At 47.2% G+C, this 23,319-nt stretch overlaps 1 protein-coding gene across 1 annotated transcript in view; it reads left to right on the top strand.

The window, feature by feature from the left end:
- The first annotated feature begins 494 nt into the window (after window positions 1-494).
- The window catches only part of LOC149366328 (uncharacterized), a 38,785-nt gene continuing 15,960 nt past the window's right edge, over window positions 495-23,319 (top strand). The window contains exons 1-4 of the mRNA XM_089570273.1: window positions 495-596; window positions 5,123-5,226; window positions 7,136-7,328; window positions 14,915-15,133. Coding sequence (XP_089426399.1) covers window positions 495-596; window positions 5,123-5,226; window positions 7,136-7,328; window positions 14,915-15,133 — 618 coding nt within the window. The remainder of the gene's footprint in view (window positions 597-5,122; window positions 5,227-7,135; window positions 7,329-14,914; window positions 15,134-23,319) is intronic.

Below are 23,319 nucleotides of genomic sequence, written 5' to 3'. Positions count from 1 at the left end.
GAATGTTGGACGTGTTAAGGCAGGGAGATTTCAGCTTCTTAAGTAATAACTGATGTTGGCGTCGCCAAACCTATATGAAGCATCTCCTGCAGTACTCTAACAGTGACGAAGAGATTTCACTTCAGAAATTTTTTTGATGCGAAATGTGCTCCAGAAGATTATTCTTGTGTAAAATGGTGCAGAAGGATGTCCCAAAGTAAAGCTGCCAGAGATGCTCGTATAAAAAAATGCCTAATACAATGACAAAAGAATTGGCAGAATAGCAATGATATAAATGTTATAATGCATGAGCAAACAAGCATATAAAGGGAAAATGGTATAACCCAATACAATTTTTTTTAAATTTGTACAGGAACGCAGCAATCACTTGGCTCACAAATATGTTCTTAATGTGTTCTTGCGCACGAGGTGACAAACGGATTGTTTACGCCTTGCTATTCTTCCTCCACACCTAGACAGACCAAGGACCAGCCGCTTCATCGACAGGAGGAGATATGTCACAATATTTCAGCGAGCGCCTTCCAACTATGGACCTGAAAACACTCGAACGCCGCTCTAAGCTGATGAACGCAGAAGGGTATCACCTTATCTTCAACGTAAGTTGGCCGAAACGTGAGGGTGTGTGTTATACTGGTCATTACAGGCAGCCCGAACGCGGGGCCATAGTTAGGGCCAAGGTTCCCCAACACCGTCGTCTCTACTGCACACCACAATGTGAGGCGTCTTGATGACGTCGAAACAGGCAGCCGGAGTTCATTACTACTGAACGTTCTCCTCACTTCTGCGGACGATGGCTGTCGGTTTATTTCTGGTACAAATATTCACTGGCAGTATCCAACCATATGTTTCAACCTACACCTTAATTTCGAAAAATATATTGCTGAGGCTGGCTTAAGCAATTTTTGAATAACCATGAAGATTGGCGAAACATGGACGTCCGGCATTAAAGCTGCACTGAAGAAGAATCTGAACTCGTATTTTTACCGCCGGAACTCGATCTACACGTTCCGAACGTTCTCAGAAACTTGGAATCTGCACTGTACGGTCGATTTCCCTAGCGTAAACCCGATTAAAGGTCCGAGCTCCCGCATTTTTTTTTAATTCCTCGCAGACGTGGGAGGAATAAACCAACCTTTCAACCAGTCCCTTCGCGGCTTGCCGCCCTGCCATCGGCGGAGTGATGAGTAGTAATCGGCGAAAGCAAAGAGTCCACGCGTATTTTTATTTCCATGTGCATAATTTGCAGCTCTGTAGTCTCTGACTAGATCTTTATATTCACGGAAACCTAAAAAACAAAATAAAAGCGGTAGCAAAGCCGCTAAGTGACTGTCTGAACGGCACTCCATGCTTTGATCGACTCCTCCCATTGTCTTCGGGGATTTTAAAAAAAGATGGGAGCCGACGATAATCCGATTTAAATTAGGCAAATCAGCCTCGAAGGGAAATAACTCGAAGTTTCTACTAATGCGCGGTAAGCGTAGATTGAATTCCTGCGTCAAAAAGACGAGTTCAGATTCCTCTTCAGTGCACCTTTAAGAACAAGGGACAAACGTGTTCATTGCTCTTAATGCCCGTCATTCAGTTCGAGCAGATCTTGACAGCTTCGCCTGGCTATTTTCCATGCACAAATACATTATGATATAACTTAAGAAAACTGCACTTCGTAACATTGGCCGCGGTCCACAACTTCCTGTATTTCTTAGCTGACCAGTTGCAGCAGAGGATAAAATGAGATTTTTAAATGCGATTTTGCATGCATGTGGCTTGCATAGAACAAAACAACAACGCTGCACAACAACTCGTGCCCAACATCTTGTTTGTTAACAACAAAGTCTTTTCGAAGGTCTTCAGTTTGCGACAGAGAAATCCGTTTCGGCGGCCCTGAAAGTACGCGGAGCTTCACTCCATTCTTCAGTTATTTCCGACTATTGTAATGTTTAACATTTTGTTTTTTCTAGTATTTTATAATTACGTGGAATAATATCCAACAGCTCTCAGTAAAAAAAACTGGCTCGTTATATGGAAAGTCCTCAAGCTTTTAAGATATAGGATTCATTAAATTTCTTGCAAATATATCTGCAAGGAAATATATTTTTCAGTATACAAATATATATTGCAGGTTTTTTTTACTTGTTACATGCACTGGAAAGGTTATTTTCTCTGCATGCATTTATTGTTTACGGTTTACTGGAGTAGAACGTCCCAAAGCGACTAAGGCTATGGGGACGCCGTAGTGAAGGTCTCCAGAGATTTCGCCCACCTGGTGATCTTCAACCTGCACTGTCATCACAAAACACATGGGCCTCTAGAATTTCGTCCCCTTCGAAATTCGATCACCGCGGTCGGGACCTGTATGACTTTCGAAGGCGCAAATATTTTGGCACGATTTAGCGAAATTTTGTTGAGGAACAGCGCCGAGGATGATCGCATTTTCGAAATTCTAAGAAATGCTACGGCTATTACTGACGACCGGCTGCAAATCGCTAGTTACAACTAAGCGCCTAACTCTAATAGTTAAAAAGTTAGTCATTAAAAATTAGTTACACAGCTTGCCACTTATCCACAGGTTTTCGGCGTCCGCTAACATTGGTAGCACTATGGCGCCAAAAGCCAAATTTTCACTCCAGAAAACCTATTTTGGGGAATTTCTTGTCTTCCGTGAAGCACCTGGTATATCAATATTGTCGTACACATAAACGACCTGAACCTTCAACAGTAAAAGTGATTAAACAGTCTTCATAGAGCCTGTCAGGCAAGGTGACAACCTGCCAGTGCTTTTCACCACAACCTTAGAACAGGTGCTCACCGAGTTGGATTAAAAAAAATTATAAAGGTACTGGAAGACAACTTAGTAAACTCCCCTTTTTTCTTATGCCTGTTAAGCCCCGCCGCGGTGGCTCAGTGGTTACGGCGCTCGGCTGCTGACCCGAAAGACGCGGGTTCGATCCCGGCCGCGGCGGCTGAATTTCGATGAAGGCGATATTCTAGAGGCCCGTGTGCGATGTCAGTGCACGTTAAAGAACTCCAGGTGGTCTAAATTTCAGAAGCCCTAATAGCCTAAGTCGCTTTGGGACGTTGAAGCCTCATAAACCTAACTGCACCAAACCTTATGACTGTTAAGAAACATAAGGAAAGCCTTGCAGCTTATGGTCGAGAAAGCTGGCATTACAACTTGAACGTTGAAACTAAGAAAATTAACGTAATGTTAATGGTCTGCAAAGAGAAAATTCGGGGCCGAGAGAGAGAAAAAAAGTCAGCGAAAATATGGGGCCGGTTTGGAAGAGGTTCATGGATGAAATATGGCTTTAGTTCCGATTTTCGGTTCTCTTCCAGTTCCGGCTACACCCCCTACCACAAAACTCACTCAAAAAGCTTGTTTTCAGATCAATTCCCATAGTCATGGCCGCGAAATATCCCACATATTAAGTTGGGAGAGAAGTCTCCAAACTCGCAATGGTCGAGAATCTCCTCCTCTCCAACACAACACTTGCGCTGATCAAATGCATAAGTGAGAGACGCTGTAACCTGAAAAACGGCCTATCCACCTGTGGCATGTGGTTATCTATACGTCTGCTTTCTTAGAATTTAGCTTTAAGCGATCAGCTTTTTACACTATTGATTTTTTAACTATTCAGCACCTCAAATTAAATAAAACATCCCGTATGCTTCTTCGCTATAGTGGCTGTAGAACCTCTTTTTTCTTCACTTCTGTGGTTAATAGTTTAACCATGCCTTCGAATCTTGCAGTCCTAATGCCTTGGGTAGGATATGAGAGCTCTCGCACACTCTTTCCACCCACATCATTTTATCATGCTCTACGCAGCAACCGTGATAACACAGGAATTTTTTCGTTGTCGCTATGGATCATGGCGGCACTCGTGAATAGGGGACACCTCAACAGTGGACACCTCAACAGTGCTTTAAGCTAAGTGGCGGCAGTGGCAGGTAAACCCGGCGCTGAAGCCATAGGCTGTCGGCGTTCGTTGTGTTCATTGGCGTTGGCGTTGACAACGTTTTACACTCCGATCATTTTAAGGAAAAGAAGTGCGCATAATGACTCCCTGTTTTAGTGGACGCCGGAATCCTGCCTATAGGTGCCTGGGGTTATGAGAGAAAGCGGTGTGATCTGCAGGGCGTTGACTACGTCGTGCCAGAAACGCGGCGCTGAAGCCATAGGCCGTCGGCGTTCATTGTGTTCATTGGCATTGGCGTTGTCAACGTTTTACAATTAAAGTAAGGCGAGCTCGCGCGGCGAGGCACGCCAACTGCGCGTACTGACGTCACTTGCTCCTCGCGCATGCGCAGCACGGCTCTCCGGGAGCCACACGAAATTGCTCAACCGTGGCCAGTGTAGTTCACGCTACAAAATCTGACAAAGAAAATGTTCTACAATATTTTGTAGCGAAAGCTACATTGGCCATGAACTTGCGATTTAGGTGTGGCGGTGCTCCGAGCAGGCGCAGAGACCGACCTTGAGCCATTGCCTAGCAACCGCGGCAGCTGGCGGATGACGCGCGCTAGCCGCGCCATCTGGCATGACGTCACACCGCGCGCCTCACCGCGGAGCCAACGCCGCCGTTTGGCATGACGTCAAGCAGCTTGTCTCGTCGCTGCGCTCGGCTTCGCTCGCTTCGCCAGCCGAAATGCGACGTCACTACCGAAATGCCATTAGACGGAACTGCTTTCGCTAAGTATACCCTGGCCTAGCTGTGCTAAGCCACTGCCATTTTTTCAAAATAAAACGGGGATCACTGCTTACAATTACTTACAGGAACCGCATTATGTTTCTTTTCGAAATGACCATAAAATCAAGATTCGTCCATAGATGTGCCGGGCTGAGTTGTTTAAACAACCATTTTTTCCGCGTATCATAAAAGAATTTAACGTACTACCGAAAGATTTAATTTGCCTCAAAACTGTGGATTTGTTTTATGATTGTGCCCCCCGGTGTAATGGCTAGTAGCGCTGCGGGTATTGCACGAATAAAGGATAATGAATAAAGATAACATGATTCCTGTTCGTTGAGTCGAAGGCAATACAGGCGGTAAGCGTTGCTCACCTGCTAAATGCCGCTTCATTCAGCGTTGTTCTTTTTTTCTCGTCGGCTCACCTCTCCTGGCAGAAGCCATTTGTGGGCACAAATATGGAGAGAGTACCCCCAACACTGCAATGTTTTCCCGGACTCTGCATCGCCTTCCTTGTGTACTGCCGGGTAAAAAATGAAAGGTGAGTGCTGAACGCTGCATCTTCACGGTTGGTGAGCCTTCCCAACCAGCACAGGTAATTGGCCCAATACAGTAAACGCATTGGCAAGGGTCGCTCCTACAAAGGGCCGGATGATGATGATGATGATGAAAAGCCTTGATTTAATAAAAGAGGTGAGGCTCTCTTAAAGAGCCTCGTAATGGATGGAATCCCTATTCCGGGACCCCATTGGTCGAAGCCGCCAGCTTAGCCCTCTTGACCAAAGCCTTTTGGGCCTGAAGGTCTGAGCAGCAAAGGAGGGCCAGAAAGAGACCATCCATTTGCAATACTGGGTCGATAACCAGTGCTGCTTGGGCTTCTGCAGTTGTCTTACAGAGCCAGCTATACCGGATGTTTTCTCTAAGGCGCCCTGAAATATTCGCAAAGAGCCTTTTCAAATGGAAGGGAACTTTTTTCGGCGTATAACTATCAGGTGCGTAGCGCACCAGGGTTCTGGTAAGTCGAACTAACTTGTACGCTGGTTAATTAATACTTAGCAGTTTGCTTTTTATAGTTTCTGTTGTATCTTTATTTACCGAGAGCCGTACCGGCCACAGTAATGAGTATGTCACCATTTAATTTAGACCGTATGCTAAAAATGGGCCTAGTTGGTTCGTATTTACCTTCATTAGTACTCCGCCGCGGTGGCTCAGTAGTTACGGCGCTCGGCTGCTGACCCGAAAGACGCAGGTTCGATGCCACTGAGGTTATATTATTAATGTGCGGGCTCCAACTTAGATTCGAACTGATCGTTACGCCAAGGTACTTGAATTCATCTTCCCGTTCAAGAGGGACGCTGTTAATTTTGCAAGAGTGCAGCAATGGAACTTTTTTCCTGGTTATGGTCATTTCTTAGCACTTACTAACATTTAACGACATTTTCCAGTTGTTGCAACAATTATTAACAGCACCTAAATAGTTATCTATACTTAGCTGATCGCTTTCGGAGATAATTGTGTGGTAAATTACGCTGTCGTCTGCAAAAAAACGAGCCTGTACGGGAGAATCGAACTTGAGGTCATATAAATATATAATAAAAAGAAGTGGCCCGATGACAGAGCCCTGCGGCACTCCTGAAAGGACAGGAGTGATCGACGAACTTGAACCAGAGATCTGCACGCACTGCTGCCGGTGGGATAAGTATGAATCAAGCCATTGTAGAATTTGTTTATTTTGTAAGATGTGCTTAAGTTTAAGTAAAAGTTTACAGTGGAGTACTCGGTCTAACGCTTTTTCAAAATCCAGAAAAATTGCATGAATTTGTCCTGCTGTATCAAGAGTTGAGAAGAAATCGTTGGTAGTGTGTAATAGCTCTGCCGTAGTCGATAACACACGGCGAAAACCGTGTTGAGACTCAGATAAAAATTTGTTTTCCTCCAAGAACGTTATGATATGTTTAGAAATGAAGTGTTCCATTACTTTACCTCCAGTGCACAGCAAGCTTATTGGCCTGTAATTTTTGACGCGGAGCCTATTACCAGGTTTATGCACCAGGACAACTTTAGCCAGTTTCCAGTCACTGGGGACCACACCTTTACGCAGACTAGCATTGAAAATAATAAAAAGGTATTTCGCGCACCATTCCGCGTACCTGTAAAGAAACGTATTATGAATATCATCTGGCCCACATGATTTGTTTATATTTAGGTGAAGAAGAGAGGATAAAATGCCTGCTTCACTTATAGTAAGGTCGGTAACATGAAGATTGCTTGATCTAAAATCAGTTGTCCGGTCATCACCGACCAGACACACGGAGGAGAATTAGTCATTAAATGTTTTCGCTACCGTGGCCCTCGCCATCTGCCTTCACCCTCATCTGGGGAAGCATGCCAGTTTAACTATGAGGCACACCTCACCTGTGATCATTTAAATCTTTCTCTTTCCCCCACAGGTTTTGTCTGTGTGTTGGAAGAAGAGAATACGAGGTTGGCTTCGTGCCCAACCATGACACGTGGGGCCTTTATTCCCTCACATGGAGTGACAAAGGGCACTATATGGGATACAACGACAAGAACTTCGCGGGATTCCCAGCCAACACGTACCATTATGCGTACTTCTACTTCAAGGACGACCAGACGATGCACGTGAGTTGGAAGCTGCCCCCCCCCCCCCCCCCCCCCCCCCCCAAGGAGCGAAGTGAGTGCGGTGGCAGTCCAGTAGGCCAGTCCCGTTCACCCCTAAAGCGTCCACTTTCTCGCCCACATTGCCCAACTAGGTAACATTCCTTTTACGGCACCAGTTCTTATGGGGAAGCTGCACACGCTGATATATGTGCCTCGTCAGCACGAATCTTGCCAATATTCTAACCACGGTGTTAGAATTTACTTTGAACCAATGGAACCGGCCTGGTCAAACCGCCCATCCAAAAGCGTCGCCTTGCGTTTATGTATCGAAATTAAATTCCAGGACCTTAGGATAAACTCATTTTCCATCGCACAGCTGATTTGTAGTCTTGACATAAATATTTATTTTAACAGAAACACACATTTTTAACGTGCCGCCAACTATCTGGCCAAATTCGATTTGTGGTGTGGCAACGAAGAAAAGCCCTCACTTGAGAAAATGCTGGGGCAGGAGACCCACTCAGTAAGTTCAGCTGGCTGTGCAGTTAGACTGAGAGGTACTTCGGGACCCCTTTAACACGAATGCGCGCTTTGTTGCAGGCTCGTTATCCGGAATGACATTCTTCGCATTGAACCAATAGCTACAGAGCAAAAGCTCGCACTCGCTTAGAGCTAAGCAGCGGAATGCATTCAGTATAGTGTAGGGCCCACTTACAACGAACCTGGCGGGCGCGCATATTTTGATCATTGTATCCGAAGTTCGTGTTGAGTGGACTTTTACAGCCAGACATTCCAGGTCCATCGAAACTGGCATTTATTTCTTGCGAATGTTCGTTATGACCGGCGGCTTCTTCAAAGGCCATCGTATAACAGCGCTTTGCACGCCTTCTAAAGAGGTCATGCTCTAAAGAGGTCCACATTCGCAAAACAGAAACGTTAAATTTTCCCTCAAGAATGGGATATGTATAGATTTTTCCATTGCACCGCTACTTATTGACCTTTACTTAGCTATAAAGGACAGAGCGTTGAACAGCCTCTTTCAGTGTAGCAATGTGAAGCAGATCTTCCGTTTTGTCGACGAGAGAGAGAGAAAAACTTTATCTGAAGAGGAATTCGGGGCCCGCCCCAGGGAACCCGCACGACCCCACTGCACTCAAGTGTTTATGTTCCTGAGGTCCATAACACTGGCAGCCCTGCCGTTGGCGATGGCCTGCACGGCCACTCCTCCGAGCGCAGCAGGGTCTCCCAGTCCTCCCAGGTCTTGAGGTTCTCTAGGTCCCGCGGGGGAGGGTCCGCCGGGCAGATGGAAAGGATGTGGAGGGAAGAAGCGAAGGGTTCTGGGCATAGGGCCCATGCCGGAGTGGAGACGGAGGGATGATAGTGGGCTAGGGTAAGGGGTTAGGAGAGAGAGTGTGTCTGCAGTCTGCACCAGACTATTGCTTCTTTGTTATCTAGAGAGGAGTGCGGTGGGGGGTAGAGCTGGCGTGAGACTCTGTAGGATTGCTTCAGCTCGCTGAATGTGTGCATGCGCTCCTTCGTGAATCCCCGATCAGAGGCCTCGTGAGCCCGGTTTAAAGAACCTCGGGCTAAAAGGTTGGCGGCCTCGTTTCCGGGATTCCCGGAGTGCGGAAGGTTTCGACGGCTATCTTCAAATTATAAAATGTGAACATCAGGCCCTCCCATTCGAAGCTTCAAAGGTTCTTTGGAATTTTCTAGCATCCTTAGCCCTTTGGTTGCCATACACGAACTGCCTTCAAAAGGTTTCCTGCGATATTTGAAATCAGGACTCCATTTTGTTTGTTTGTTTGTTTATTGGTTTCTTTCGAATACAGGGAAAAATTTTGACAACCATCATCTGTGCTGGGCCTTTGAGCCTCGAGCAAAAGACCCTTCCTACCTTTTGATTCAGCACACTCGAAGTTAGTTAAGTGCAGTATGGTTAACTGTTGCTTCTATAACGCGTCAAAAAATCATGGAATCATAAGCTTGAAAGATAATTTTTAAACCAAATGCGCCGACTTGTGCAGGCTGTGTTACCCTCTCATGCTCTTATCATCGGTGGCCGAGGTCATGTTGAAAATAAAAGCAGCACGTCAATGGAACAGGGACAAGAAGGTTGAAGTGATTCTTTACGCACATGGGATTTCACATTCCCTGAGCAAAATCGGGAAAAGATGAGACCAGACGTAATATTTTCAGCCCCAGATAGTCTGTAAAGCCTGTGCAAGCAGCGTGTAAATCAGGTGGGTCGCAGATACGTTGGCTGCACCACGAATCATCGCGATCCGTTTGTTTACTGTAATCAAGGCATAGTTCACTCAATTTCCTTGTCTTGCGGCCATGCTTATGTAGGCCAAACCAGCACACGCCTAAACAAAAGACTGTCAGAGCACAACTACAATGTAAGCACACGAATCTCAATCACTCTGGGCGGTCATTGCATCGATTCTAAGTGCACTCCTCACTGGAGTGACACGACTGTGCTGAGCAGGTGCAGTGAGCAAATCACGCGAGAGATTATTGAAGCCAAAAAAATCGCGAGCCTAAAATACCGCTCTGTCGACACCCCATCCGTGGCCCTTATGGACAAGGAATTTCGTTTTCTTTCGACAACTCAGCAGTGATGACTGCGTGCTCGTTTCTTGCAGCGATTGTCTGTGTTTCACGTCTTGACATCTTAAGTATATTTACCGATCTGCAGAGAAATAAATGTTCCCCTTGTTAGCGCCTGTGTCTTCTCTCCCCTTTCAGCGTCCTTCGTGAAGTTTGCGCTTTTTTCGTCGTCATAGAAACTCAACTAGAAAATCAACTAGCTCGTGATGTGTTCTTGGTATCCTAAATTAGCCTAATTGTTTCCTTTTAGAATATTGTGAAAGCAAAAAACCACGATTATGACTAACAACGAAGCCACTCTCTCATTTTATTTAAAAATTATGTCGTTACTCAAGTTTGCGATACGCACCCCAGGTTCCCTAGCCTTTACCAGTTTTAAGCACCGAATGCAGGATGCAATCACTGTCTTTTATCATCCCCACTTGCCTGCACACTACTGAAAGTAATAACACATCACTAAGACACATCCCAAAGGGGAGCGTGATAATTGTCCTGTACCTCTTCAAAGACCATTAGTTGTATGTTTGTATTGCGAAATGTTCATTAAATATGTTGCTGTCCAATGTGTATACAGCTACACCTGCTTATGTTGCATATAGTACATGTACATGTAGACAACATGATAATGTTGCTCTTTTTGTGCACTTGTATCAACAAGGTTCTCAATACTCGTGACAACTGAGCGTTTGAGATACTGTGGTGAACATTGTTTATTTAAACTGTGGGAATTCATTTTACCGCGCACTCATCCGCACCTGTCTTGTGAAATAGTGGGCGCAATGCTCCCTTAAAGCTGCAATTTAGGCAGTTCTTTTTCCCAAAGTCCCCTCTGTCTATTTGATGGCTTCTATCACTCAGCTTGCAAATAAACCAAACTTAACCAACGGATTCACTGCTCGAGGACACCGCCAATGTCCCGTACTCGACTACCCAGGACGAGGATGGCCCAACTCCCGAGGCCAAACTCATACACAGGTGGGAGGCCCAGAGCAGTACTCATGCCCGCTGGCTCCACAAAAAACACAATCGACCCCTCAATCTCCGTCTTATTCGCATTGAGCGCGAGATTGAAGCTTACTACATCAAAATGAGTCGGAAGCACTGGCATCAAACCTGCGACCGTCTTAATGGCCAGTTAGAATGCAAAAACTTGTGGTTCTTGCTCAGGCGTCTTCCCAACTAACTCCAAATCGACATCTCACAAGAACCTCACCCACGTTATCCACACCTCTCAGGACACAAATGAGGAACTCACTGCCACCCTGAAAGACAAATAAATCAGTACTTCCACTGAAATCACCATCCTTTAAAGTTACACATGTGCTCAGAACCCCAACATGGACGCCAACATCACGGCAGGAGAAGTCCACGCCGCCCTCAACTAGATTAATATCAGCGCGGCAACCGGCGGCGACCACATAACCATCAAGATGATCCGTAATCTAGCCGATTAGTCCGTCGAGGCCGGACCTCTTCAACCAACACTAGCATGAGGGTCCCGTTCTGGAAGCATGCTCGGAATTTTGGCATGCTTCCAGATTCCTGGAAGCAGGCCAAAGTCATTTTCATACCTAAGCCAGGCAAACGACCCAATCTTGGCAACCTGCGGCCCATCTCGATCGCGTAAATCCCGGGAAAGATCATGGAACATGTCATACTGAGTAGACTCCACACTCACGTAGACCAAGAGGACCTTCCCCCCCCCCCCCCCCCCCACCACTATGATCGGTTTCAAAACCGGCCTCTCCACTCAAGACATTATGTGGCAAATCAAACACGATATCCTCGATGCGAGTCACATCGGAGCTACACGAACCATCCCAGGCCTAGACGTCAGCAAGGCTTTCGACAACGGGTCACATGCTTCCATCCTGACAAACCTCACACATATGACTGCAGGCACTCGCACTTACAACTTCATCACCGACTTTGTTTTAAACCGCACAGCAGAACTTCATATTGCAGACCACCACAGCGAGAAGATCACCCTAGGCACCCGAGGAGCCCCAGAAGGAGCAGTCCTATCTCCATTTCTTTTCAACACTACAATAACAGGCCTCCTTCCACTCCTGGAAGACATACTTCACATTAAACACTCAATATATGGCGATGAAATTACCCTTTGGACAAACTCCGGCTCTGGCAAGGAAATCCAAAGCTCCATCCAAGCAGCAACCGACAAAGTACACGGCCTTGTACAGGCGAACGGGCTCACATGCTCACCCACGAAGTCCGGATTACTAGTCATCAGGGACAGACGAGTTCGCCTGCCCACCTCGACCATCAAGAACCTATGGCTCCAAGCCGACACACATCCCATACCTCCAGTCCGGATCATACACGTTCTGGGTACGGTAATACAGAATAACACACAAATCTCGGAGGCAATTCAACGCCTCCGCAACACAGCCAATCAGATCAACTGCCTCACCCGCCGCATCGCCACCCGCCGCAGAGGTATGGAGGAGGACGACCTCTGTCGGCTCGCGCAAGCTTTTCCCATTAGCAGGACAGTGTACTCCTGCCCCTACTAATACCTTCGCCGTAAGGACGAGGAAGCTGTGAACAGCAATACACGTTTAGCGTTGGCACAAAATTCAGCGCATTTTTGAAAAAAGAAACAAAACCAGTGCCGCGTGGACGCATCTAGTCATCGCGCTTCGTTAAACAGGGGAGAAGGAAACCTCGCAGAGCGACTAGCCTTATGTGTGTGGCTGCCGACTCCACCATCGCTAGCCTGCGCGACGCAAAAAGGATTGCGTCAGCCAGGACGTCGAATCTTCAGGAATGTCAGAGACGTTTCTACTCGAAGCCGACCGAAAGGGCGTAGCCTTGAGTGTGCTAAGCGATGCCTGCTGCGTCTTTAACTCGCGCGTCGGCGGCGGAAAGATCAGGATGCAACTCGAAGCCAGTCTCAGCTCCTGACCAATGGGGACGCGCGCTCTGCGCGAGAAGGAGATTGCACAGCCGATACTGTGTGTATGTGCTTATGAACATACACACAGTTCCAAGAACACACAGTTCTTGGAAGAACAAATTGACGCGGAGCTGGCCGATATGTGAAGGGCGTTGACCGCTGTCGGTCAGCTCGAGCCGCCGTTTATGATTCAGCGAAGCGCGCCCGCTCGACTCCCGGGGCAGTACTCCTCGTCCAACCACGGTCCAACGAGGCAGCGTGAGCCAGCCTGCGAGACGGCTCCTCCGTGAACATTTGGTCGTCGAACTGTCGCAGTGCCCAGTAAAAAAAAAACAGTTTGTTTGCCCCTCTCTTGTGTTAGTGCACTTTAGGTGCTATAATTCATTTGCATTGTAATCTATCTCGAGTGTAACTTTGCACGAGTTGCATTGTCTAGTTAATCACTTTGTATGTGCTAGTACTAGTGATTGTGAAATCCAGTATATCTTATCTTTACTTTGTAAAGTATGTTTTGTTTGTGTGCCTTAAGCTCCGACCCATTCTCTGGCTTGCGACCGGCTAAGCTAAGCACCAAACGGCCAAACCTCTTGTCACCTGGCAGCGGGTCTCTGCTGAGCTTGCCACGCTGAGTCGAGGGGGTCTCCTTTGAGCCCAAGACCGCAACCCTCACGCTGTAAGGGTGTCTGGGAACGCACGATAAAGTGCGCGAAATGGTGACAAGCGCACAAAGCGGCACTGGGGCTGCCCCAGTACGCTAGCAAATAGCATCTCCTCAACTCGGCATCTACAACACGCTCACAGAACTCATATAGGCACAGAAGACTGCCCAATTCCACCGCTTCTGCCGCACCAAAGACGGGCGTGTCATACTTCACCATCTCAAAATCAACCCCATAGGTGATGTTCATCCCACGGCTCCCATTCCGATAGGGGTCCATAGCCACCTCGTCATAAAAAGAATCCCCAAAAACATGCTACCTGGCCGCCATGATACGCGCCACCAGCTGAAAGCCCAAGCCCTAGATGCCACATACCTAGGCGACGAAGGCGCAATATACCTGTGCGCTGCACGGCAAAATGCAAACACATATGTGGCTTGTGCAACCACATCACAATCTGCTCTCGTCACCATCGCCACAGTACGAGCCAACTCTCCAACATCGGCAGAAGAAAACACCATCGCGCTAGCCATCACAGTCCTAAGCTACTCCACAGCGCACAGTCCTAAGCTACTCCGAAAGAGAGATCCAAAATTGCTCGGCAGGTTTTATCTGCCACCCAGCTGCACGCATCCTTCGCAGCTGCATCTTGACCTTGAGATCAACCTGGTCAGGGTAGCTGCCTACGCGGAAGCTCTGCAAACGAAGGGGCCAACCGACTAGCCCGAGGACTATCCAACCGAGTGGACGGCCGGCCCCACGGAGGCAGACGCTCTTTCCGATGCTACCCGACCTTTGCCGAATTCACCAACCTCCACAGAGAGATGAGACGTCCATTCCCGCCTCCCACGCCGACTTAAATCGAGCGCAAGCCACGTTGCTCCACAGATTGCAGACACACTCCATCCTTAGCCATTCTAGACTTCCACTGATAACAGACGGGGAATACGACCCCGTCTGCCAAAATTGTAACCCGGGAAAAATCGCCACCCAGGCACACATCCTGTGAGGTTGCGCGGGATATCCGCCCCCTCAGGGCTTACTGCCGGCTCTCTCCGAGGAGGGATGGAACCAACTCCTCGGAAGGACAGATACGAGCATCCAACTGGCACTCGGCTCGTGGCCCCACCTAGGTGCCACAACAAGCCTACCTGCCCTAAATCCTACCATTCTATGGCAATACAGTTGTTTCCCTGTCTCTCTCGTGCAAAGGTCTATAAAGGATGTGTCCGTGGGAGCGGGCACTCCCTCGGACAAAGCAGTCTTATCTCTCAACACAAGAATGCAGCAGTTTTTTGCTGCAATCCCGAACGATCCCTGCACTCGACGTCGTCTACGCATAAAAATTATCTATAGCACATCACTCTCTGTAAGAGAATGCCGTTTATTTCCTAATTTCCCGCATTACTCTCTCACAGGGACGCATCGACGACATGGACCTCCAGGACGACAGCGCGAAACGCCCTGTGGCATCTACGAGAAGATTCATAAATCTTGGCCGACAAAAAGAATACCACGATGCGTTGAACCTGGAGGTACACTGGGTCGTATGGAACGGAGTTGACAACAAAAACGGCCAACCCGACAGGCGCCTCATTGACACTCTTTGGGAAAATTGTCTCCTTTCCAACAAAGACGTAAGCGCCTCTGTGGTTTTAAAGCATCCGCAGTCGAAAACGCCGAACGCTGTGGCCGGTCGGCAGCGCATCTGTGGGCCCAATGTCAGGCAATGGCTGTATTCGAGCATCCAACATGTGTGAATGCGTGCAAGGGTCACGCGCCATTTTGTTTTGTTGTTGTTGTTGCCATTGAAAGAATAAAGAAAAGGAAAATACACGGGCCTGCCGACTGTCTCCAGCTGAGCCACAACCGCTGGCACGGGCAGATATAGGAGACTTCAAAGATATTCGAGGAAAGAGTGCAAGAGCAGGCGCGCGTAGCATCAACCGCGTGCGCCGAAGCGACGACGGCAGCTGTAACAGATACCCCAGTCCCTGTCCCCCCGTCCGATTACGTGACCATGTAACGGGGAACGCAGTGATTGCCAGTGACCGTCCTACACAGCTGTAACTCTAAAAAAAATGGAGAGTACTGCAGTCTTCAGCACTGGAGAAATGCGAAAGCGTTTGCGTTTGAACGTCAGCAACTTTTTTAGAGGGAGCGCTCTGGTCCTATCATGACCGCCCTCCGATGACTTTCAGCATAAGACCTCTTTTTATTGCGAAAGCAATACTACTCGCACTTTCAAGCCATCGCGAGACGCGGCCGCAGTCACGTTTGATCTTTAGCGGAATGATTATGGGCGACAAACTCGCTCCTTCAGATAGCCCGGCTGCAGTTACGCCGCGCTCCGAACCTGTGGAGCTACTGCCGCCGTGACGTCATACAAGCTGTAGATTGTTTTCTTTCTCTCAGTCGCAACAACAGCAAAAACAAAATGTAAAAAAAATTATTGAAGAAGTTTTGAGTCGTCGCGCATCAGCGGCCGGTAGCCATGCGTGACCTGTAGACGCGGCGCACTGCGTACCTTCAGTTGGAGGCGCTGCGCTTTTGCTTTCGCAACCTACCAGGCTTAACCAAAGCTAAGCCCCTGCCAATTTGTTTGTTTTTATATCCAAAGAGCCACACGTGTTTCTAGTCACGTACACTACGCGCGCCGCAGAGAGGAAGAGGGGAGCGGCATCCCAGGAGATGCGCGCGACAACGCGGAGAGGAGGAAGGTAGGTGCCACACTGCGCATGCGCGAGCCGCTGCGGAGGGTTGTGACACATGTGCGTCCCCGCGTTGCGGACAAGAGGAAGAGAGGCATCTCAGGTGTGCTGCGTACTCGCTCCGTGATGTCACACACCTTGACCTAGCGAAAGCGTCGGCTGGTGTCGCATGCGCAGGGCATGAAAGTGGGTTCTCATAGTCTGCCGGTGCACTTCGATGCATTCAGCGGAGCGCTGGTTGTGTTCGATGCAACGCCAGGTCACCCGCAGCCGAAGCTCCCGCTGGGGCAAGGTAATAAAACACCGCTCGACATTCGGTTCAGCAGTGTTGAACGCTTTTGTTTTGTTTTGGCAAGTCATCCTTGCCTCACATCAGTACAGGTTCCCAACGCATTTTCTCATCATACACAAAACAGCACGTTCATTCCGAGCTTATCTAACACGCCAGCATTAACGACTATGTATATGGGCACATGTGTGTGTGTGTGTGTGTGTGTGTGTGTGCGTGTGTGTGTGTGCGTGTGCGTGTGCGTGTGTGTGTGTGTGTGTGTGTGTTTGTGCGTGCGTGCGTGCGTGCGCGTGCGTGCGTGCGTGCGTGTGTGTGTGTGTGTGTGTGTGTGTCCCGCAAATTTATGCGCTTCTGGAGAGCAGTGTACGAAAATATGAGAATGTGTTTCGCCATCGCGGATTAGTATGTGCTTACGTGAAGGACTTGGTAGTTGAGCGGATTTCATTTCCATGCAATAAAGGAAAAAAAATACCCTTCCCGGCATATTCATCGCGTGCTCGCCTGGCACTTATAGGGCCCTGGTTCGACCCCTAATCCCGGTGAATTTTTTATTTTTTCCGAATGAGGTCATGTGGGAGGTACCACATCATGTGGACACATTTTGCGGACTTCTGCGGACAACTTTCGCTGAGAGGGCTTCCATCGCATGAGGCACATAATGATTCCGCATTAATACAAATAATCAGACTCGAAACGAAAGAGCAGAGCCATCAGATATACCGTAACCATTGAATGAAACTTCTCTTTCAGAATTCGCACTAGCGCTGCACTGATACAAGTACTGTGACATTGTTCTTTTGCGCCAATTGATCATAATCAGCCAATCTACGCCTACTACAGGACAAATGCTTCTCCCATATCTCTCCAGTTATCCCTGCCCTCGATCTGCCACGACCTACTTATCCGCGCGAAGTTCTTAATCCCATCCTCCCGCCAACCTTTCTGGCACCTCGGGCCTATGCTTGCCTTCTCTTGGAATGCAGCCTGTTACCCTTCACGCCCGTTGGTTACCTTGATTTTTCATTAAATATCTTGCCCATTTCCTCTTCTTGATTTTCACTACGAATCAATTAATCCGCGTTTGTTTCCTAAAACACTCTGCCCCATTTATGTCAAAAACACACCCATCATTCTCCTTTTTATAGTTTAACCATTTTTGTTACCCTCCACCTGTCTGCCTCATAGGTGCGTACCCGTAAGGTACAGCTGTTATACGCTTTTCGCTTCAGCGATATAGATAAAATGCCGTTCGCGATCTGACACAACATGCCAAATGCTGCCTATCTCATTTTTACTCCCAAGGCTTTTAAAAACTGGGCTAGTTGGTTGCAGTAATCCGATATAGTGGCTAGCACACAAGCGAGACGCACACTGAAGGAATCCGGACAGGACAAATGCTAGACTTGCGAATGAAGTCTTACTTCGGCAAGGACATATTTATACAGTATTTTATCTTCCATTCTCATTTAGTTGCGCCGCTGGTGCCGCCTACAGTTGCAGTCGCGTCAGTGTGTGATAATAGAACCTAAAAAGCCACGTGCTACAAAAAGCCACAGGCGTGACTAAAAGTGAGAAGGCTGGAATGCAAAGGTGAATAAATCATGAAATAAGAATACATATGATGAAAACCCTAAGGAAAATATGAAGGGTGAGCAGAAAAAAACAACGAAAACGCAACTGTGAAGGTGAACGAAGCGTGCAAAAGCCATGATAATGGCTAAAACAGACCTGTGTATAAGCAGGCCAGGGTAAAACAGAGATTTCGCATGAAATCACTGAAACCAAGAAACATAAAAACAAAAACAATAAAAACCGCCCCAACTCTCGGAACTAATGTGAAAACAACAAAAGTGAAAAGAACATACAAAGATACGAGAGAGCTAATGCCGCAAATATATTTGTACGCTATATTTTACTGTATAATCTATGCTCTATATTCTATATTTTTACTCTTCTAGTTATTTTCCTTTCGTTATCCGAACCTACGGAAACTACCTGCTTTAAGTAAAAGTATTACCGTACCATTTCTTGCACCTCGCTTCATCAACTAATTTTACTGTCGAACTAACATTGTCGCTAGATGTGCCGACGGCCCAGCAAAGCGAAATCATGCGCCAATCATGCGAAACATATGCTTTCGCAAGTTCACTGGGTTTCAGTATGTTAAAAGCACACCACATGCTCAGACCCACCGTTCTTCTCTGCCTCTCTCACTCATTGATCATGATATCGAGTTCATCTCCTCAGTGACTTATCAAGGCAATGTCATCAGCGAATTGCAGATAACTAAGGTATTCTCCATCAACTCTTATCCCCAACTGTTCCCAATACAGGGCTATGAATACCAGCTGTGAAGAAGCGGTAGATAGCATAGGCGAGATCGTGTCTACCTGCCTGACACTATTCTTCTTGAAGTTTTTCTGCTGACTTTATAGAGTGCTATGGTAACTGCGCAGTATAAGGCTCTTCTATACCCTTATTTCGCAATGTCTCTATGCCTGCTTAGGTTTCGCGTTAGTCAAACGCTTTCTCGTAATATATGAAGGCTATATTAAGGGTTTGGTTATATCCTGGACATTTCTCTAGCCAAGTTTAAAGAAAAAGACTAAGGTCTTCTCCTTAAACTTGTATCCCCATATGTTCCCAATCCAGGCATCTGAATACGTGCTTCAAACAGGCGGTGAAAAGGACTGGATAGACTGCGCCTTGTTGAATGATATCCTTTCTTAAAGAAATTTCACTGCAGCATTTATGAAGTAGTATGGTAGGTTGGCACTTGGTATAGGTATCTTCCAGTGTCTCCAGTAAAGGCCGGCTTCTAATTTATCCTCAGTCAACGTTGAAGTTTCTTCACCCTTGCAATTGGCCATAGCCATTAACAGCATGCAGTCACCTGCGGAAAGGCATATAGGTACGCTCTCATGAAATCGGTGGTTAATAATTATTTCATAATAAAAAAGGTCAAAAGGCACTGTTTTTCGTTACTTCACAATTGACTGGAAGGAATCGCGATGATGGCACTCTAAATCTACGAACTCTTGACACTTGCGCACGTAGGATGATATCCAAGATGAGGAATACCAATGTAGTACAATTTGAACAGCACACGGGAAAATGAAACAACAATATCGAATGCCCCTCTAGAATCAAGAAAGAATTACGCAACGACTAAGCAAAGCAATGTCACTATTCACTACAAAATTTTCAGCGACAAACTGCATGGGTGCAACTCTTGGCTTTGTGTTTCGTCAGAAGTGTGATTAGTTTCCCTTTTATTAATTATAGCTTTGAATTATTTGCTTATTGTGTTAACTACTAATTATTTTTTGCTTCTTTATTTTGTAATTCTCAGTTTTCCTATCACCACCAGTGCTCCATGGCTCTGACTTTGCACCGCGTGGTCCTTGCTAGCTGTTCTGGTGTCTGCTTGTTGAAGGTCATAGCGCATGCTCTCTCTATAAAAATTGTTTAGCTAACAAAATGACATATATTTGGCTTCAGTAATCAATAAATTAAAAAAAGCAATCAGTCTAGCAGATTAGTTGAGTCGTTAGTTTGGAGATTTGCGGTAACCGCCCTGAAGTTGTGAAATAATGGCATGCTTCTGTCGAAATATATGTAAGAAGATATGTGTTCCATGAGGTTGCATGAGTTTCTCTGAAGTGACGACGACATTTTCTCAACTACGGAAGAGCCTCTTCCAGTTCCACTTGATGATGATTAAAGATATCGTCATGTGCATATTTGTGCTCCACTTGATTTTCCACTTAACGTCATCCTCAACCAGCGGGGTGCCGATCAACGGCAAAGGGGGGGGGGGGGGGGGAGCTCGAAGAGACTCGCTCGTGAGCCCGGCCTCGACCGTTTGGCCTGCGTCTGGCGCCTGCTTTGTGGTCCCGGTCCTCCAGTGTGCCTACGACCCGCTTCGTCGTTCCAATATCAAGAGCAGAAGCCGCCCATGCCATGCAGAGTAACCACGAAGAAATGGGCTACGAATATTATCCCGCTGGCTGTGAGACTGACGTTCAGAAAAAAGAGTGGTAGGGTGTTAACGCAGTTTAGCTGAACGGACGGTAAGGGCTCCGGATTTTTCGAACACATGGGGTTCTTTACGTGGGCTGACATCGCACAGTACATGGGTCGCAAGAATTTCGGCTCGATCGAAATTCTGTCGCGGCAGCGAAGACACAGCACGCGTCTTTCGGGTCAGCAGGCGAGTGCAATAAACACTGAGCCAAGGCGGAGGCTGAAAGAAAGATGTTTGTACCCAGACCGATTTCGAACCGGAGTGGCACTCATTGATAGGGCTGTGGGCCTCGTTGCCATTTTTCAGGGATTTTTTGTTTGGCTTAGGTGTGTCGTATTATGTACATTAGTTATGTGCTATGTGCCCCGCATTGCCTGTTTTCTCGTGCTTGGCTGCTTAGTTGTGTCGTGTTGTGCATCTTCTTCATTACTCGTCACTGTTTCCCTGCTGTTTTTTATATTTTATGCACATCATCACTGTAATAAATACCGCGTTGAAAAAAATTACCGACGATTACGTTACTTCCTAATGCGAAATTTGAGCGCAGCAAATAAGCTGTTTCACCTTTTCGATAGATTGAGGCAAAGAAATCGAGCAACACATGTATGCGCTATCACAGAATTTTTTTTTTTTTCACACGTATTCCCAATTTCGGCTCGGGCGGTGCACATATACAGATCCGCCGCCACCGATCTGGCTCTGATTGCCACCGCACAGGGGCTGCATTGGAGGAGGAGCGAAGAAAGGAATTAAGTTCGAGCCGGCGCTTTGACAACCGGAGACTCGCAGGAAGAGGGGGGAGGGGGGCGGCGTGTACACCCAGCGGCAAACGATGGGGGCAGAAGCGCGCGCAGCAAGCGGACAACACGATAAAGGGAGGAGGGAAGAGATAGCAGCGACTGACTGATGCCGCTGACGCCGATAGCGCTGGGGGGATGAAAGGGGGGCGGAGCTGGTTACGAGGCCGACGACAACGCCGACGCCGACGACGACGCGAAACCCAGGAACGGACGCCAAAGAGCTGCGCTCTAAAAAATTGGCAGTGGCTTAGCTGTGGTTAAGCCTGGATATACATACGAAAAGATTCAGTTACGCTTGGTTTGACGTCATGGCTGTCGCAGTTCGCGCACAGTGCACTGGGAGCACCACGATAACGGTGGAGGCGTTCGGCCGTCCACACTCTGCCTGTACGGACGCGGAGGAGGAAGCGCGCGTGTAGTAATTACGGTGCTGTCTTAGAAGGTTGCTTTGTCCATTACTTTCCGGTGTACACCATGATATGAGAGACAGGCGTTTCCTTTCCTTAAAACCAATTTTCTTTTCATTTTCCTTCCCTTACGGCGGGGTTCGGGTGTCCACCGAGATATGAGAGTTTCCTGGCGCACTGTTTGTCTATTATTTATTTTTTTATTTCTGATATTTTATTTCTTTTTTTATTCTCGCTTGAGTGCTTATTTTCATTCATTTTTTAATACAGAGTCAGCGGCCACCTGCGCTGCGCGTGACGTCTGTCGGTTTCGCGCATGCGCAGAAGTGGCAAATCTCTCCGGCTCACGCGAAGCCATAAGCATGCCCTTAGCCTGAAACCTATTTTTGCACACACAGATGCCTACAAGTTTTCTTTTTTTCCGAGAACAGTTTCTCAATGGAATGTTCTACCGGAGAACTCTCCGTTGTTTTGTAATCATTCTTGATTTTCACTGCTGGTTTAGTAGCTGTGCTGTAACCGCGTTCGGAATTTTACTTTTGCGTTGCTTGTTTTGTTGTATTTATATCGTTCGTTACTATCGCACCTGTTTTGCTTTTCCCTCCTGTATGTATTTCCCTCTCCTGCTTGGACATACAGCATGTCCGCAGTATTCAATAAATAAATAAATAAATAAAAATAAAATTTGGAATCGGCTATCCGGGATCACCCAAATTTCGCTTTCGCTTCTAAAATAACATAGTGCTCTCGTGCAGTGTCCAGCGAAGCTGAACTCTTGGAGCCGACACGGCATCGATACCTAGTCTCGGCTATATTTATTATTGCGAAAGCACTTGCACTTTCAGCCCGTCGCGTGGCGAGGCCGGTAGCTACCATATTAGCATATTAGCATATTGAATTGGATTCGATTAGATTGGATTGGATAACCGATGCATCACCACAAGTCTAACCACTAGCACCACAATCAGCTCAACCATGGCGTAGCTACGGATGTTAAGGCTGAAGCCTGTAATGCCTCATCGTTGTAAACAGGAGTTGTCGACAGAAATGTCACGCTTTTCAATTGGTCGAAATGGTCGTGGCGTCAAAGTGTGCGAATTTCAAACGGGGTCAGTTGTACTCTGGCTACTAACCATGCTACCAATTAAAGGGATCGTATAGTGATGCTCCAAGTAAGTGAAGCTAAGTTCAGTTAATTGCTTACTCAACCAATTAGCCTAATTAACCTTTCTAGTCAGCGAGATAAATAAATAAAACCGAGTAGGAAATTGGCCGAGCTTGGGAATCGAGCCCAGGTCTCCGGAATGCGAGACGAGCACGTTACCACTCCGCCATGACAGCTCGATGGTTTGGAATCAACAAAGGCGCGTCTAGTGAATACGGTGTCTTCTTTCACTCCCATCTTCCTCTTTTTCAGTTACGGCGAGGTTAAGGTGTCCACCGAGATATGAGAGACATACATTTGCTTTCCTCAAAAACCAATTTACCGACGAGCAAGGCGCACAACCGAACGGGCGATGGGGTTCTATGGACTCCCTGGCAGCGTTGCAAGACGCTGTCGCGTTCCGCTCTTAGAGGCAAAGCTTAAC

Source organism: Amblyomma mixtum, chromosome 1 (genome assembly GCF_055824585.1).
Source record: "Amblyomma mixtum isolate Tamu chromosome 1, ASM5582458v1, whole genome shotgun sequence".
NCBI lineage: Eukaryota > Metazoa > Arthropoda > Arachnida > Ixodida > Ixodidae > Amblyomma > Amblyomma mixtum.
The sequence above is the reverse complement of the archived record's forward strand: the minus strand, read 5'-3'. Positions and strand labels throughout refer to the sequence as shown.